This window comes from Protopterus annectens, chromosome 1.part0, assembly GCF_019279795.1.
Source record: "Protopterus annectens isolate FY-2018-M chromosome 1.part0, PAN1.0, whole genome shotgun sequence".
Taxonomy (NCBI): Eukaryota; Metazoa; Chordata; order Ceratodontiformes; family Protopteridae; genus Protopterus; species Protopterus annectens.
In genome coordinates, this window is record NC_056725.1 from 767,656,648 (window position 1) to 767,672,775 (window position 16,128).

Genomic DNA, 16,128 nt, shown 5'->3' on the forward strand with positions numbered 1-16,128 from the left:
GGAACCAAGCACAAGGAACGGACACAGCAAAGCCAAATATTCCTCAGATTTCTCAGTACTTGACTGAGATGCTTGACAAGGGCCTATCTTTTCCTTCAATAAAAATCCATGCCTCTGCCATCTCGGCTCATTACAACATAGAGCCTCCCATCTTTTCTCATCCTTTCCTAAAACAGCATCTTGGAGGGGCCAAAAATGTAAGGCCTCTTAGAAGATCATAAACTCCTGCATGGGACCTCAATTTTGTGCTGGAAAAGCTCACCCTGCCTCCTTTTGAACCAGCAGCTACTGCGGATATAAAGGTTTTATCTTGGAAAAACGCTTTCCTTCTGGCAATCACTTCAGCAAGAAGGGTTTCAGAACTACAGGCCCTCATGGCTGTGGAGCCTTTTATTACATTTTACCCGGACAAGGTGTCCCTCAGGACCAGTCCTTCCTTTATGCCTAAGGTGTTATCCAGTGTGGCTCTTAACCAAAACCATTCACCTGCCAACATTTTACCCAAATCCACAGAACAAGGGGGAAGTGGATTCTGCATTCCTTGGATTTACCCAGACAACGAAGATTCTACTTAAACAGGACCAAATCTCTAAAAGTCTGAGCAACTACTGGTGGCATTTGCTGCAGGATCAGAGGGGAAGGCTATATCAAAGCAGACTATTTCAAAGTAGATAAGCCACTGTATTCGTTTCTGCTACTTGCATCATGGTAAACCGGTGCCCAAGGGAATCTGGTCACATTCAACCAGGGCTGCATCTACCTTAGCAGCCTTTCTCAGACTAGTTCCAGCCAAAGACATTCTAGAAGCTGCTACTTGGAGCTCTGTTCATACCTTTACAAAGTAATATCATTTGCCTCTCTAAGTCCAGGGCAGGCTTTGCCACTGCAGTTCTGTAGGGCCTTATAGCCGCTCCTAATGCTATTTAGTTCCAGCTTCCCATCCATAGCTTTGGGATTCTACCCAAATGTAATGACTGCAACAGTGAAACATGAAGAACGTAGTACAGTTGTGTACACTTACCATAAATGTAGATGTTAGTGTATTCACTGCTGCAGTCTAGGTTACCCACCCGCCATCCCTCTTTTTTTTCTAGAACTTCTCTTTCCTTCACTATATTCTAAAGCCTTTGTGGTGTATTTGCTTTTAGATGAAGGTAAAGTTTGTTGCTACAATTGCATTTGCATATATATTGCAGTTTATATATATATATATATATATATATATATATATATATATATATATATATATGTATATATACATAGTGTGTGTGTATTAATTATATATATTTTGCTCCCCATTTGGGGGCCACCTGACATCTGGGGCATGAAAAACTGAATAAAATGGCATCGGCTCCATGTTTTATACCCCTGACGTCATGGAAGAGGAGACAGAAACCGACGCAGGACCCAAGACTTTGATATTCAGGCCGACTGAGAGCAACCTGCCAGCAGATTACCCAAATGTAATGACTGCAACAGTAAATACACACTAACATCTACATTTATGGTAAGTGTACACAACTGTACTTTTCCTTTTCCAAAGCATTTATGTGAAAAGCCATTTCTAAACTTTCTTTGGCCAGATGGATCACTCTTTGTATTTCACATGCCTACAAAGCAAAAGTTTATCTCCTGATATTGTTAAGGCTCACTCTACCAGGTCCATGCCGACTTCTGCTGCCTTTTGGTCTAGGGTGCCTTTGGACTATATTTGTGCAGCAGCCACTTGGGCCAATTCACATACCTTCATTTCCCTTTACAAATTAGATCTGATTTCGAGGGGTAGAGCATCCTTTGGCTCTGCGGTGCTCAGGAATATCCTTCCATAAGGGCCTCCCAGGATCGGAGTAGCTGGGGACTCTGTCCCACAGGTTGCAGATAAAATGAAGTTAACTACTTCAGATAAAGAAGTTATGTACTCACCATAACGTTCCATCTGAGTAGTTGTACTTCACATTTTTTCTGCAACATTCCCTCCCTCTGTTCCCCAGATCTTGTCCTGTCTTTTCAGGTTTGGTTTATTGGGTTGAGTTGATTATGATTTTTGTTTGCAGCAAACTCGATCTGAGGGAAGATAGGAGATGGTAGGGGCATTATGGGTAAGGGGAGGAGCTTTGAGCTTGGAGCAGATGCTAGAAAATAAGTTGCCGGCTCTGATCCGATACGGATCCGTATACCCACAGGTTGCAGAAAAATGAAGTATAACTACTCAGATGGAACGTTATTGTGAGTACATAACTTCTTTTTCTACAAAACCCTGTCGCAGGTCATTCAGTTTTTTTCTATTGATAAACCTACTAAGCTTCTGTCAACATTTAATGTTTTGCCATCTGACAGAGATAGAGGGGCCATGGACAGGTATGGTAAGAAGGTTTACACCACTGCCACTCTTGCCTTTAGGGCTTTAAATTACCAAACTCAAATTTTGTTCATTTTTAGGGGGCTTAAAGAAGGTTGTGGCTAACCTTGAGCATTTTGACTCTAAGCTGCTGTTTCTTTTGGCTTTTCCTGGTTAGGGGTTGCCACAGCGGATCACCTGGCCGTTCATGATTGGCAGTGGAGTTTTACACTGTCAAGTTGCCAGCCCAGTGCTCAACCTTCCACAGAAGGCACACGCACTCACACCTAGGGCCAATTTATAGTGTCCAGTCCACCTACAGCATGTCTTTGGGATGTGGGAGGAAACCGGATCACCCAGAGGAAACCCACGTGACCACAAGGAGGGTATGCAGACTGCGCACAGAAGGCACCCTAGCCGAGAATCGAACTGGAGAACCTCTTGCTGTGAGGCGGCAACGCTAACCACTACACCACCGCGGCCGCTCTATCACTTTGACTTTTAAGCAAGAAGTGATTTTTATGCTTGGACAAGCTACAGATGTTGCTAGACATTCCATTAAATGCAGTTTTAATGCTTCCGAGTCTTCTTTCCTGGCTGCCACACCTGGAACTGTTAACAGATTTTCTTGGCTTCACCTACAGTCTCTCCTTGAGGATGCTAAGGTCAAGCTTTTGTTTTCCTTACTTCTCCGGGAACTCTTTTTGGACTTTCAGCAGCAGAACCTTTCATAACTGTGCAAGAGCAGAGTAAAATGATGCAGGACTTCAAAAATATTTTTGTCATGTTAGTACCTAGGTATCGAAGAAATTACCCTGCTAAGAACACTTATTGTCTGCAGGGATCAGAAACCCTCTCGGAAAGGTAGGAACCAGTCCAGGAAAAGATTTCATGACAGACCTACCAGAGATTACAAATCTGGAAAACCTGAAAGTCAAACTCCACCTGAATATCTACTGCCACCTCCCTCCTTGGCCCAGGAACTCACTGGTCAAAAAATACCAACCTGTCTGTAGTTATGTCACTCAGCATGGTTACGATATTTTGGAGGGAATTTCCATTATTGAGGGGAATTCCCCCTCCCCTTCCCATCCAATCAAGAGTACACAGCATTCCACCCCTTTACAGGCCGTCCTCATCCAGGACACAATTGAGCAGGTGTTTCACCAGCACTCAGAAAGACTTTTATTCAAGACGTTTTCTTGTCCCCAGAAAAGAGAGCAGTTGGAGATCCATTCTGGACTTAAACCACCTCAACACCTTTCTGGAGGTACTATCTTTCAAGATGCCTTCCCTGCAAAAACTCTCTTATCCTTCCTCAAGCCTATCTAGGTTCCCTATCCTTCAAGGATTTGTACCTACATATCACTATTCACTCCACCTGCAGAAAATTCCACAAGTTTTCTGCTTTTAAATCACACTTTCTGCTACTCTTTGATTTATATAAATCTCCGAGATTTTCACAGTGTTTCACCCCAGCCATTGCCTTTTGCAGAATACAGGAGTACAGATATTACCATTCCTGAACAATCTTCTTATCCAGGCATCCTCTCGGGACACACTATGGCTGCGTTTGAATTTCACATCTGGAAAGACTGGGTTTCACACTCAGTCCCCAGAAGTCTTCTCTTACACCCTCCCATGATCTGGTATTCTTTGGTTACAGATTGGATACCCATATGATGACAGCCTTTCTTCCCCAGGAGAAAATTCAGTTCCTCCACCTTTTTCCAGTCCTTACTACCCTTTCAATCTTCTACAAGGAGGGAATTTTTTAGAACCCTGAGATATATGGCAGGAGCATTTCTCAAGCTGAACATGAGAGATCCAGTGGTAAATGAAATCCCTTTGGTCTCTGCGCTGTCACCCACTGGATTTCCAAATCTCCCTCTTGCCCTCTCTGAAAAAAGAGTTACAGTAGTAGATTTTTCAAATCCAGCTAAATCTTGGCCTTCCCTTCCATTCACCAACTCCCAGCTGGAAACTACACACCGATCTGTCCTGGGGAGCATGGACGGGCTCTGTGACCAGTCAGGGTCATTGGTCCCTCATACAGATTAGGGAGCACATCAGTGTGAATGAAATTAAGGCCATTCAGGTGTTTTATCACCTGTGCAACCCAGAGCCTCTCAAGATTTTCAAAGACACCACAGTAATGTGGTACATCATCGGGTTCCTATTAGATGACCGAAGATGCATTCTTTCAAATGTTGTTTTTTGGTACAGCGATATTTCCCCCCCCCCTCCCCCTTGGAAAAAAAATCGCTGTTCTAAGCGTTTTGAGTTTGTAAGCTTTTGCTTACATGGGGTCGATAAATCATCGTTCACTTTTCTAAGTGTTTGATGATTTAATATAGACCCAGTGCATCAATAGATGGGGGTGCTAAGTCCTACCAGCTGTATAAGCTAGCTCTTCTGGCATAGGACCAAGCTGTAAAACAAATCCGTCCTTACAGGCAGTTTACATTCCATTTGAGGACAGTGTGCTCGTAGATTCTTTAAGGAGGTCTATGGAATTCCTTCAGGAGTGGATGTTAAACAGATGTCTTCCCGGACATAGTCCACAGATGTGATATTTATCCTGTAGATTTGTTTGCCTCAACCCAGATCCGACAATTGAAACTATTTTACTCCAGGACTCTCCATCTTCAGGCTTGGAGGAGGGACATTGGGGGAAGTACCTCTATGCCTCTCCCCTTTCTCTCTAATCCCAAAGGTACTACTGAAGATCAATGAAATGCACCAAAAATCCTGCTGGTGACTCCCTTCTGATCCAGGCAGCACTGGTTTCTTCCTCTTCACCTAGTGGGGGGCCAGTATTATATGTTATCCAACATATTGGACTTGCTAACACAGAAAAAGTGCTTTCAACTTCATCCCAACTTGCAGGCTGTCAGGCTGTCAACCTTACACTGTGGATGGAAGAATTTTAATTCCTTTCTGACATTAGTTTTCTGAAGATGTGCTCCAGGAGGCGAGAAAACCTACCACTTGAAAGTACATCTCCAAATGGGAAAAAAAAATCTAAATGATGACCTAAGAATAATTTGCCCCTGTCCTGGTGGGGTTAACTACAATTTTGTCATACTTGTGTGAGCTGCTCAAATCTGGACTAGCCTTTTCCTCTGTCACACACACTTGTATGCCATCTCTACCTTTACACTAATTGAGAGTCCCCCTTGCTTTCAAGAATTGAAGTCCGTGTCTAAAGGGCATCGTTCACTTCAACTTTCACCTTTTGAACCAGCAGTCACCACCTCCCTAAAGTTTTGCACTTGGAAAACTGTTTTACTGGTGGCTGTTGCTTTTGCCAGAAAGGTTTCAAATCTTCAAGCCTTTATCACCACCCCTCCTTTCCTTAACTTCCGTAAGGATTTAGGGGGTCTTTCTCTGGGCTAACCCTCCTTTCATGTAAAGGGTGGTAAATGAGTTCTGTCAGACTATGTTTACCTGCCTACTTTCCATATCCATAGAACATGGGTTAGAGGATTCTCCACTCCCTTGATGTGCACAGACCACTCTGATTCTACCCTGATAAGACAAAGACGTTAAAAAATGTGCCAGCTTTTTGTTGCCTTCTAATAAGTTGGGCAACCAAGTCTCTAAACAGACGGTCTCCAAATGTATCAAAAAGTTAGTCTCTCTCTTATTGCTACCATGGCAAGTCCCCATCTTCACCTGTGAAAGCATACTCCACCAGAGCAGTATCCTTCCCTGGTGCCCACTTCAAGAGCATTGACTCAAAGCCATTTTGGAAGCAGCTGCCTGGTCCTCAGTGTACATTTCACAGAACACTACAAAGTGGATGCCTTTTTTAGGTCAGACTCCTTTTGCCAGGTCCGAACTCTTGGGATTGGTAGACAGCTCCCCTGTCTCTGGTCCATCCACACTATCCATCTTCTAAAATTCGGGAAATTACCCATCAATACTGGAGTACTGCAACAGTGATTTAAGGAAGGACATAGTACAGTTGTGTAAGAACTTGAGTAACAGTCTGTCCTACTGCTAACTGTTGCAGTATTGCATCCCTCCCTCATTCCCCTTTGCTGTTTTTTTATGATCTCTTTTCCACTCTGTGGACTGATGGTGAGCGGTGCCTCTCCCCCTCCTTTTTCCCAGGCTTCTCCGTGGTCCTCTGGCTGTAGGTAGTCTGAGTTTCTTACTCTGCTACATCTGCTTGGGTAATGTATTGCTAGTGCAAATGTGTACTGTATGAGTCCATATTAATAGGCCACTTTTAGTAAGAATTAAGTTGGATTGTCATTTTTCGAAATCTTAACCTGTAATGTATCTGTGACCTTTCCTTCCATTCAAGTCAGCATCTGTTACCTTTTATGATAAATGCCTAATCTTTGTCAGTTTTCTTGGTTTGCTGTGTTGCATTAAGGTTTTTTTGCAGCATATAGACTCCTAAAAGAGTTCTAAAGTTTGAGATTCATACTGTACTGATCCTTTTGAGTGTGCATTGTTACAGTATACTGAGGTGCTGTCACAATTAAAATGCTGCATTCCATTTTTTATAGGCTTGCGTACTTTTGTCAGTTGCCTTATCTGTTTCCCTGTTGTGAATGGACATCTTTTTTCTTCCACGTTTTTTTTTTCTAGGAAACAAGTTGTGGAAGAAGTCCACTACATCTGGCTGTAGAGGCTCAGAACCTTGAGATAGTCGAGTGGTTACTGATGCAAAGAGCAGATGTCAATGCGAAGATGTGTGCTGGCTACACGCCAATGTACAGTGCTCTTTTCCGGCCTAATGAAGAGATACAGGATTGTTTGAGAAAATATGGTGCAAAGGATCCTGACTTAGATTCAGAAGAAAGTGATGTTGAAGATGCAGAAGACACTGATGTAAGAGTTGTGCTTTGTTTACCTTCATATGTGCATGTCTTGGTAACATGATAGTACTCTTGTCTGGTAGAGTTATATACATATGCAAATCTTGCAGAGAAATAGGCTTGGTCAACCATTTCCATTATATGGCAACATCTCAGTATCCTCTAGTATGAGGAAAGCACGACTCCTGCAGGCATTAAAACTGCTCAGCAGGTAAAGTTTTGCATGCAGTCAGACACCATCCCAAATCTCTCATTACTGAAAATTACAACTATTTTGGAAAATTGTTGTCACAGCTTTGTTTGATTTTTGTGTGATTCATCTGCTGAGTAAATTGTTTTTTATAGAGCATTCACTAGGTTGACTCTCAAATGTATAGATACATTTTAAGCTTTTTACTAAGACAAAGTGTTTAGCAGGCAAAGCTTTAGTGTCTACTTCATATTCTTCCTTTACCCTTAAACAGCATTCCTTGTATTTAGTCTGCCACCCCTTTCTGAAAAAAGAGGCAAGTCTAGCAAGTTCTCGCAAACTATCCTACAAGTTACATTTTGACCCCTAGAGTGACTGTGCACAGCCACTACTACCTTTGCAGTTTTCAAAGCAAGGAGAGAACCGAAAGTGGTCAGCCAGGTCTTTCTGCCTTATCACAAACACATGCACTCGCACTGTGGGAAGAAAACCATGTGAGCACAGGGAGAACATGCTGACTGCATAGAGAAAGCACCCAAGCTGAGAAGCGAACCAGAGAGCCTCTTCACTGCACGCCCAATTTCCCTAGTCAGGTCTTTCCAGTTAATTTTTAGCTGAAAGCTGTGGATGAGCCAGGGAAAAAAAGTTGGATATAAAGTTGTTTACACATTGGTTGAATCTTGATACTAATTCATAAAATCTCAAATGAGACTTGTTTCTAGAGTGAACATAAAGGCTGAACTTATCCAGTTGTCTTTAATACTTTCTGCACCTAGAGATGCCCTTTTCTTTGACTATGGCAGTGCAGACATAGGCCTAATGCTAAAGTGAGCACCAGGGCGACATCAGCGCTGTCACAGCCACATTTGTAGAACATGGAGAACAATACAGCCAACACCACTTTGTCCTGTTCGTAAGTTTCTGCTTCAGAGCTACTGCACCCTAATGGACTTTCTGCTGTCAGACCCCTGTTCCCTTTCTTTGGAATGACGGACATTACGCATTATCATTTGGGTGGCTCTCCTTTCCTTTCCTGCAGCCAGACCACTTTACAGTTTCTCATAATGAATAGTTTGCTTGCATGATGGAAGTCCACATTGGACAGCTCATTGTGCTTGCATTGAGGTCTTCCTAGGGGAGACAGTTCCACTTGGACCAGTTGGAGATTCAAGCAGCCTTCCTGTCCTTGTGCATCTTGGAAACTGTTTCTTCTGGGGCATTTTTTCCTCTGGCAGTCATTCCATGTTGTGTTCATTAAACAAGTAATGAAGTTGCAAATTCACATAGTCTGTGCAAAGAGGTGATTTGCTGAGGGCCATAGACAGATTCACAGTGATTCTAAAGATACAGTTTATCCAAGTGCTGATAATTTAAAGTGGTTACTCTGAAAACCACTTTCAGTGAAACAAAAGCAATTTTTTTTTTGCCTCCCTGCTTGTTACCTCTTGCATTATGCTAACTCCGTGGTGTCACAACACTGGGAAAAGGACAATATCACAGTTTATCAAAAGTGGTCTTCATTGTTATTGTTCTGCATTAACACTTCGACAAATTCCCTTCAGAGAGTTGTCATAGTCTCATTTAGACAAGGGACGTCAGTCTTGTAGCAGTCCGTATCTCTGGGAAACAATCTGGCAGATGAGCTGCTTCTCCAGTTATCTTTTGGTGCTATGGATTCAGAGGTTGTGTTTTCTGAAGTTGGTGCACTTTAGAGAGTGACTTCTTCGCCACTCAGAAGAAAGCAGATGTTCTTCATGTTTCACTGTTGCAGTCATCACATTTGGGTTATCTGCCTGCAGGTAGCCCTCAGCCGGCCTTAATCTTGGATTCCTGCATCGGATGATGTCTCTTCTTCCATGATGTCAGGTTGTCAGGGGTATAAAACCTGCAGCCGATGCCATTATATCTGTCTTTCTTGCCGCGCAGTGCCCGAAGCAGAAGTAGTTCGCAAGTGCCGGTCGGCCGACTCCTGAAATTTTAATTTTAGAGTTTCAGAACTGAAGTCTTCAAAAAAGCTAAGTAACCAGTTGGGGTGGGGATTCTTTTTTCTTGCTCTTAACCGATGTCAGTAAAAGTTAACAATTGTCTTACCTGTGGAAAGCAAATATCTCCTAAAGATTTTCATTCATACTGCATTCCTTGTTTCGGCCCAGACCATGATGTCCCTTGCTGTCGGTTTTCTGCCTTGTTCCACCCCCGAACTATTCGTTGTCTGGCTATATTTGCAGCAAACTATTTTGGTACTCTATAACTATCCAGAAATGGCTTCGGTAAGCCATCCGACTACCGATATTCAGAAAAAACATAAGGATAAAGACAGAGAGAGACCGCATAGATCCAAAACTGCCGACGCTTCCGTTAAGCTAGTCGCCAGTTCGCCGGTACTCGGTGAGGTGCTTTCGCAGCCCCTGATACCTGCTATCCCAAATACGCAGGCCTCTACTGAGACCCATTCGGAGTCTGCTGTGAGATGCTTCTTTGACTATGGAACCTGCAGACGTCTCTACTTTGGATGGGTCCAGAGCCGCTGGGCAGGCACTGGCTTCTGAGGGTGTATTCAGGCCTACAGACTTTTAAACCGCCATCTTCTTCATCTAGGCCTAAAACTCTACCCACACCTAGAAAACTGACGTCCAAACCGCATGCTCAGGCCCATATGTCTAAAAAAACAAATGCTTAGAATGGCTGAAGACCTTATTACCTTAATTAGGGGAAGCCAGCCTTCCCCCTCTGAGACCTAGAACTGATTTTCCTTCTGATCAGGAATCTGATATTTCTGTTTCTTCTGATTACCAGGATTTGCCCATATCTACATATGAGGATTCTGATGAAGAGGATTCTATTCCCTCTGCTTCCCCTCCAGAAGGTTTGTCTTTTGGTGAAATCTTGCACACTCTTAGGGAGCATTTCTGCTGGGAAAGCCAGGATTACTCTGACTCCCAAAAAGAGGCGTAGGGAATTTTTACTCCTCCCTCAGCACAAGCCTTTAGTTATCCCTCCTGTTCTGGACATTGTAGATGATGCTTTCTTGGAGTCTAGCATTTCCCCAGACACTTTACCTCCAGCTCCCAGAAAACCTGACTAGTATTAGAGTACCTGACTCTCACAAGTTCCTCTTCAAGAATCCTACTACGGACCCAGAGACCATTTCCCAAGGACCAAAGGGCATTAAGGCTACTGCTGCCAAAAATCCTACCCCTTCTGATAGAGATTCTAGAGCCTTGGACAGATTGGGTAAGAAGGTATATACTTCTGATACTTTGGCCATTAGGGCTTTAAATTGCCAGTTTCATATTATGGGACTGCTTAAACAGAAAATGATGATTCCTGACTGTGCTGAACACGAATTACAGGATTTAATGCATTCTGCAGAACAAGTTTGTAAACATACTTTGAAATGTGGTTTTGACTTTTTAGAAGCATCTTGCAGGGCTGCTGTCACTGGGTTTGTACTTAAAAGGTATGCTTGGCTTAAGGAGCAAAATTTGCTAGATCATGTTAAAGCTAAATTACTGGATGCTCCCTTAAACCAAGACTGCCTGTTTGGCAACAAAGCAGAAGTTGTCCTCAAAAAGATGGAGGAAAAAGCTAAATCTATGCAAACTATCAAAGATTTCCTGCAAGTACAGCCTCCCAGATTTAGTAGGCATGGGCCTTCAAAGAACTGGTCCTTTCCAGCCTCTTCCAGGCCTTCTCAGTCCAACCCCAGGAACAGCAGACCACATAGGTTAAAGTCTCGGGCTACACACAGGTCTAAACAGTGGGGGTCTCCCACTTCCAAAGCAGGGAGTAGTAAGACACCCCCCTACGGAAAAATGGCACAATGACTTAACCTTAACCCTTCCAAGCCCTGCTCAACTACCTGCTCCCTTAGCAGGAAAGCTCACCCTGCATGCAAAAAACTGGGAACTCCTTACCCAGGACAAATGGGTTTTGGATATAGATTCCACTTCCACACCCTACCAACCCCAAACGGTTGGCCAGACCTGCCCCCAAATCAGTGGGCAGAGGCTCTACAGCAGGTTCTCTCTCTTCTAAGTGTCAGGGCTATTCAGCCTGTCCCAGCAGAAGAAAGTGGGCAAGGTTTTTATTTAAGACTTTTCCTGGTACCCAGAAAAGACAACTCCTAGCATCCTATCCTGGACCTCTCTATTCTAAACACCTTTTGGTAATCCCAAAATTCAAAATGGTAACACTTCAACAGCTGCTTCTATGCTAGACAAAGATGCCTGGTTGGCAACCTTAGACTTAAAGCGGCTCCATGCACTATCAGATGTTCATCGTGTTTCACTGTTGCAGTCATTACAATTGGGTTATCCTGCTGGCAGGCTACCCACAGTCGGCCTGAATTCCAAAGTCTAGGTCCGGCGTTGGTTGCTGTCGCCTCCTCCCTGACATCAGTGCGCCAGGGGTATAAGATGCAGCCAACGCCATTTTCTTCAGTCTTTTTTGCCGCATGGTGCCCGAAGCAAAAGCAGTTCGCAAGTGCCGGTCGGCCGACTCCTGAGATCTTCGTGTTCGAATTTCAGATCCGAAGTCTTCATTAAAAGTTAAGTACCCCGTTGGGGAAACTTTTTTCTTGCTCCAGACCAATGTCAGAAAAAGTTAATAATTGTATTTCTTGTGGGAAGCAAATACCTCATAAGGACTTCTATTCTTACTGTATTCCTTGCCTAGGCCCTGATCACGACGTTGCTAATTGTCGGTTTTGTGCTAGATTTAACCAACGCACTATTAAGCGTCGGTACGATTTTGCATTTCACTATTTTGGCAGAAGATTTAATTACAAGATGTCGTGGGATAGCCATCCGATTACCGCAATTCAAAAGAAACTCAAAGAAAAGGACAGGCATCCGAGGTCCAAAACTGACTACGAGGCTTCTTCTAAGCCAGTCGCCAGTTCGCCTGTTTTCAGTGAGGTGCTTTTGCAGCCCCTGACACCTGCTACTTTAGAGCCGCAGGCCGCTTCCGACTCCTACGTGGAGCCGACTAGGCTGCTGGAAACTCAAGGTATTGGAACCTCTGAAACTTTTCCCTCAGATGGGTCCGGAGCCGCTGAGCAGGCATAGACTTCTGAGGGTGTTTTCAGGCCTACACAGGTATATGCTAAAACGACTTCAGCTTCAAAGGCAAAGACTAAAGCATCTCTAAAGATAACGAAACCAGTACAACAGTCCCATGGACAGGCCTCCATGCCTAAAAAACAGATGCTGAAAATGGCCGAAGACCTAATTACTTTGATCAGGGGTTCCCATCCCCCTCCTGATAAGAGGCCTAGGCAAGAGACAGAATGACTCTTCAGATCAGGTTTCCATTTCTTCTGATTCCTCTTCTGATCAGGAATACTCTCTTCTTCCCTTTGAGGATTCTGATGCTGAAGAATCTATCCCTTCAGCCTCTCCGGAGGATTTTTCTTTTGGGGAAACTCTGCATACCATGAGGGAGCATTTCCACTGGGAGAGCCAAAATTATTCAGAATCTAAGAAAAGGCTCAGAGACTTCCTTTTACTACCTCAGCACAGGCCCCTTGCTATTCCACCTGTGTTAAACATTATAGATGATGTATTTTCAGAGTCCAGTCTGACTCCTGACTCTCTACCTCCAGCTCCTGTTAAGCCAGACAGATACTACAGGGTTCCTGATTCACATAAATGTCTTTTTAAGAACCCTGCTGCTGGCCCAGAAACTGTCTCTCAGGGTCCCAAAGGGGTCAAGGCTTCCACTGCAAAAAATCCCTACCCCATCTGACAGGGATTCTAGGGCACTGGACAGATGGGGAAAAAAGGTTTACACTTCTGCTACCTTGGCTATAAGGGCTTTAAATTCAGTTTCATATGCTTAAATATCAGCAATATATTATGTCACTGCTTAAAAAGAAAATGTTGATAAATTCTGAATGTGCAGAAAACAAAGAAATGCAGGATTTATTGCATGCAGCTGCACCTACACACAGATCTATTTATATTTTATTAAATCTGAAAAGTATAATAAGTAGAGTGATTTAATATAAATAGATCTCTGTGTATTTGCTGTTATAGTAACAAGGAGTTTTTAATGTTTGGTATCTTGTAAGGCTAGTAAGGTTGAACCTGAATGAATTTAGGTGTGATTAATTAATTGTTCAATTAAATTAATTGAAAGTGTATTTAAATAGAATGTAGTTTTGTATGAGTTGTAGTGCATCTGAAGAAGTGTCCTAAACGAAAACGCAGGTGTGGAGACATAGCGTTTGTGCTTTCAACAGTCTTGGATTTTGTGTGCTGAACAGCTCTTGAATCTATTTTCTGTGTTTGTGCTTTCAACAGTTTGGATTTTTTGTGCTGAACAGCTTTTGGATTTATTTTCTGTGCCAGCCGGAACAGTGGTAATAAAATCTTTATATTTTATTCAACAAGGTTGGTGTAGCCTTTCTCCTCTGGTGCTTATTTATCCAGTGAGTATTTGTTTGGTGCTAGCCTCCTTTTGACTTTTTACTCTGGCAGACAAACTAAGCAGAAACCTCATGGATCCCCACGAGTGGAAATTGGATCCGCAAGTCTTCAGCATGATAACAAGGAATTGGGGATGCCCGGACATATTTTCCTCCCCTCACAACTGCCAACTGCAGAGATTCTGCACAAGGACTTATCACAAGCAAGCATGGAAAGTGGATGCTCCATCTTTCAGCTGGAAAAACTTAACAGTATATGCCTTTCCTCCACTGCCTGTCCTCCCCAAGGTACTCCTAAAAGTTACAAGAGAAGCCAAAAATGATACGGATTGTCCCAGACTGGCCCCGCCAGCACTGGTACCCAATTCTAAGGAACTTGTCTCAATACCCAGCCTGGGCATTACCTCAACTTCCTCACTGTCCCAACACAACAATCAGATCCTGCACAGCCAATTCAAGACCTTAAATCTGGCAGCATGGCGGATAACGTAGTCATTCAAAACACACCTCTCTCTAAAGCAGTGATGGATGTTATTTTGGAGGCCAGGAGGCCTAGTACCAAAAAATCTTATGCTGAAAAATGGAAGAGATTCTGTGCTTGGAACCAGGCACAAGGGATTGACACGACTGTACCAAATATTCCTCAGATTTTGCAAAATTTAACTGAGATGCTGGACAAAGGCCTATCCTTTTCATCAATTAAGATTCATGCTTCTGCCATTTCAGCTCTTTACAATACAGAGCCACCTATTTTTTCTCATCCTTTAAGGCAGTACCTCAGAGGAGCCAAAAATTTAAGGCCTCCAAGGAGATCACCAATTCCTACATGGGACCTCAATTATGTCTTGGAAAAACTTACCCACCCTCCTTTTGAGCCAGCCACTTCAGCTGATATAAAATTTTTATCATGGAAAGCAGCTCTGCTCCTAGCAATAACCTCTGCAAGACGAGTCTCAGAGCTACAGGCACTCATGGCTGTGGAAACCTTTTATCATTTTCCATCCAGATAGAGATGTTCATCGTGTTACCCTGCTGCAGTCATCACACTTGGGTTATCCTGCCGTTAGGTGGTCCCGCAGTCGGCCTGAGTTCCAAAGTCTTGGTCCGGCGTCGGTTGCTGTCGCTTCTTCCCTGACGTCAGTGCGCCAGGGGTATATAAGAGGCATCCAACGCCATTTTCTTCAGTAGTTCAGCAGTTCGAATTTCAGTCCGAAGTCTTCAGTAAAGCTAAGTACCCCATTGGGGAACCTTTTCTTGCCTCAGTCCGATGTTAGAAAAAGTTAACAATTATATTTCTTGTGGGAAGCAAATACCTCATAAGGACTTCCATTCTTATTGTATCCCTTGCCTAGGCCCAGACCACGACGTCACAGGTTGTTGGTTTTGTGCTAGGTTTAATAAACGAACTATCAAACGCCGTTTTGACTTCGCACGACATTATTTTTGTAGGAAATTTAATTATATCATGCCGTCGGTGCAGCGGACGACCGGCATGCATAAAAAAATGCAAGGATAAGGACAGGCAGCGTAGGAACAAGCCAGACTCCAAGGCCTCTGCTGGGCCTGTCGCCGGTTCTCCGGTTTTCAGTGAGGCACCTACACAGCCCCTGATGACAGCAGAATTGGAACTCCACACAGCTGCGGATTCTCAAGCAGAGTGTACTAGGCCGACACAGCCATCTTCATTAGGCCCTTCGACACCGGAGCAGGAGGAGACCCCGTTGCAGTGGAAACACCTTCGGTTGCAGAAGGTGTCTTCAGACAGACTACACTCACCATTACATCTTATGCTAAGCTTAAAACTCCTTTAAACCAAAAAAGACTGTACATCAGTCTACAGTTCAAGGCCCCATGCCTAAGAAACAGATGCTTAAGATGGCTGAAGATTTGATTACCCTAATCACGGGTTCCCATCCTTCTCCAGATAAGACCTAGACAAGAGGAGGATTATGCTTCCTCTGACCAGGTTTCGATTTCCTCAGATTCTTCTGAGGAACAGGATTACACTTTTCCCCAATATGAAGACTCTGATGCTGAAGACTCTATTCCCTCAGCATCTCCCCGAAGACTACTCCTTTGGGGAAACTTTACATACCATGAGGGAACATTTCCACTGGGAAGGCCAGGACTACTCTGATTCTAAGGAAAGGCTCAGAGAGTTCCTTTTACTACCCCAGCACAGACCACTTGCTATCTCTCCAGTTTTAGATATTGTGGATGATGTTTACTTGGAGTCTATTCTAAATCCAAACTCTCTACCTCCTGCTCCAGCCAAACCAGACAGATACTACAGAGTACCTGACTCGCACAAATTCCTTTATAAAAGTCCTGTGGC

General features: G+C 43.6%; 1 protein-coding gene across 1 annotated transcript in view; it reads left to right on the forward strand.

Moving 5' to 3' along the window:
• The window catches only part of LOC122794439 (NF-kappa-B inhibitor beta-like), a 172,230-nt gene that overhangs the window by 124,704 nt on the left and 31,398 nt on the right, over positions 1-16,128 (forward strand). The window contains exon 5 of the mRNA XM_044062817.1: positions 6,944-7,186. Coding sequence (XP_043918752.1) covers positions 6,944-7,186 — 243 coding nt within the window. The remainder of the gene's footprint in view (positions 1-6,943; positions 7,187-16,128) is intronic.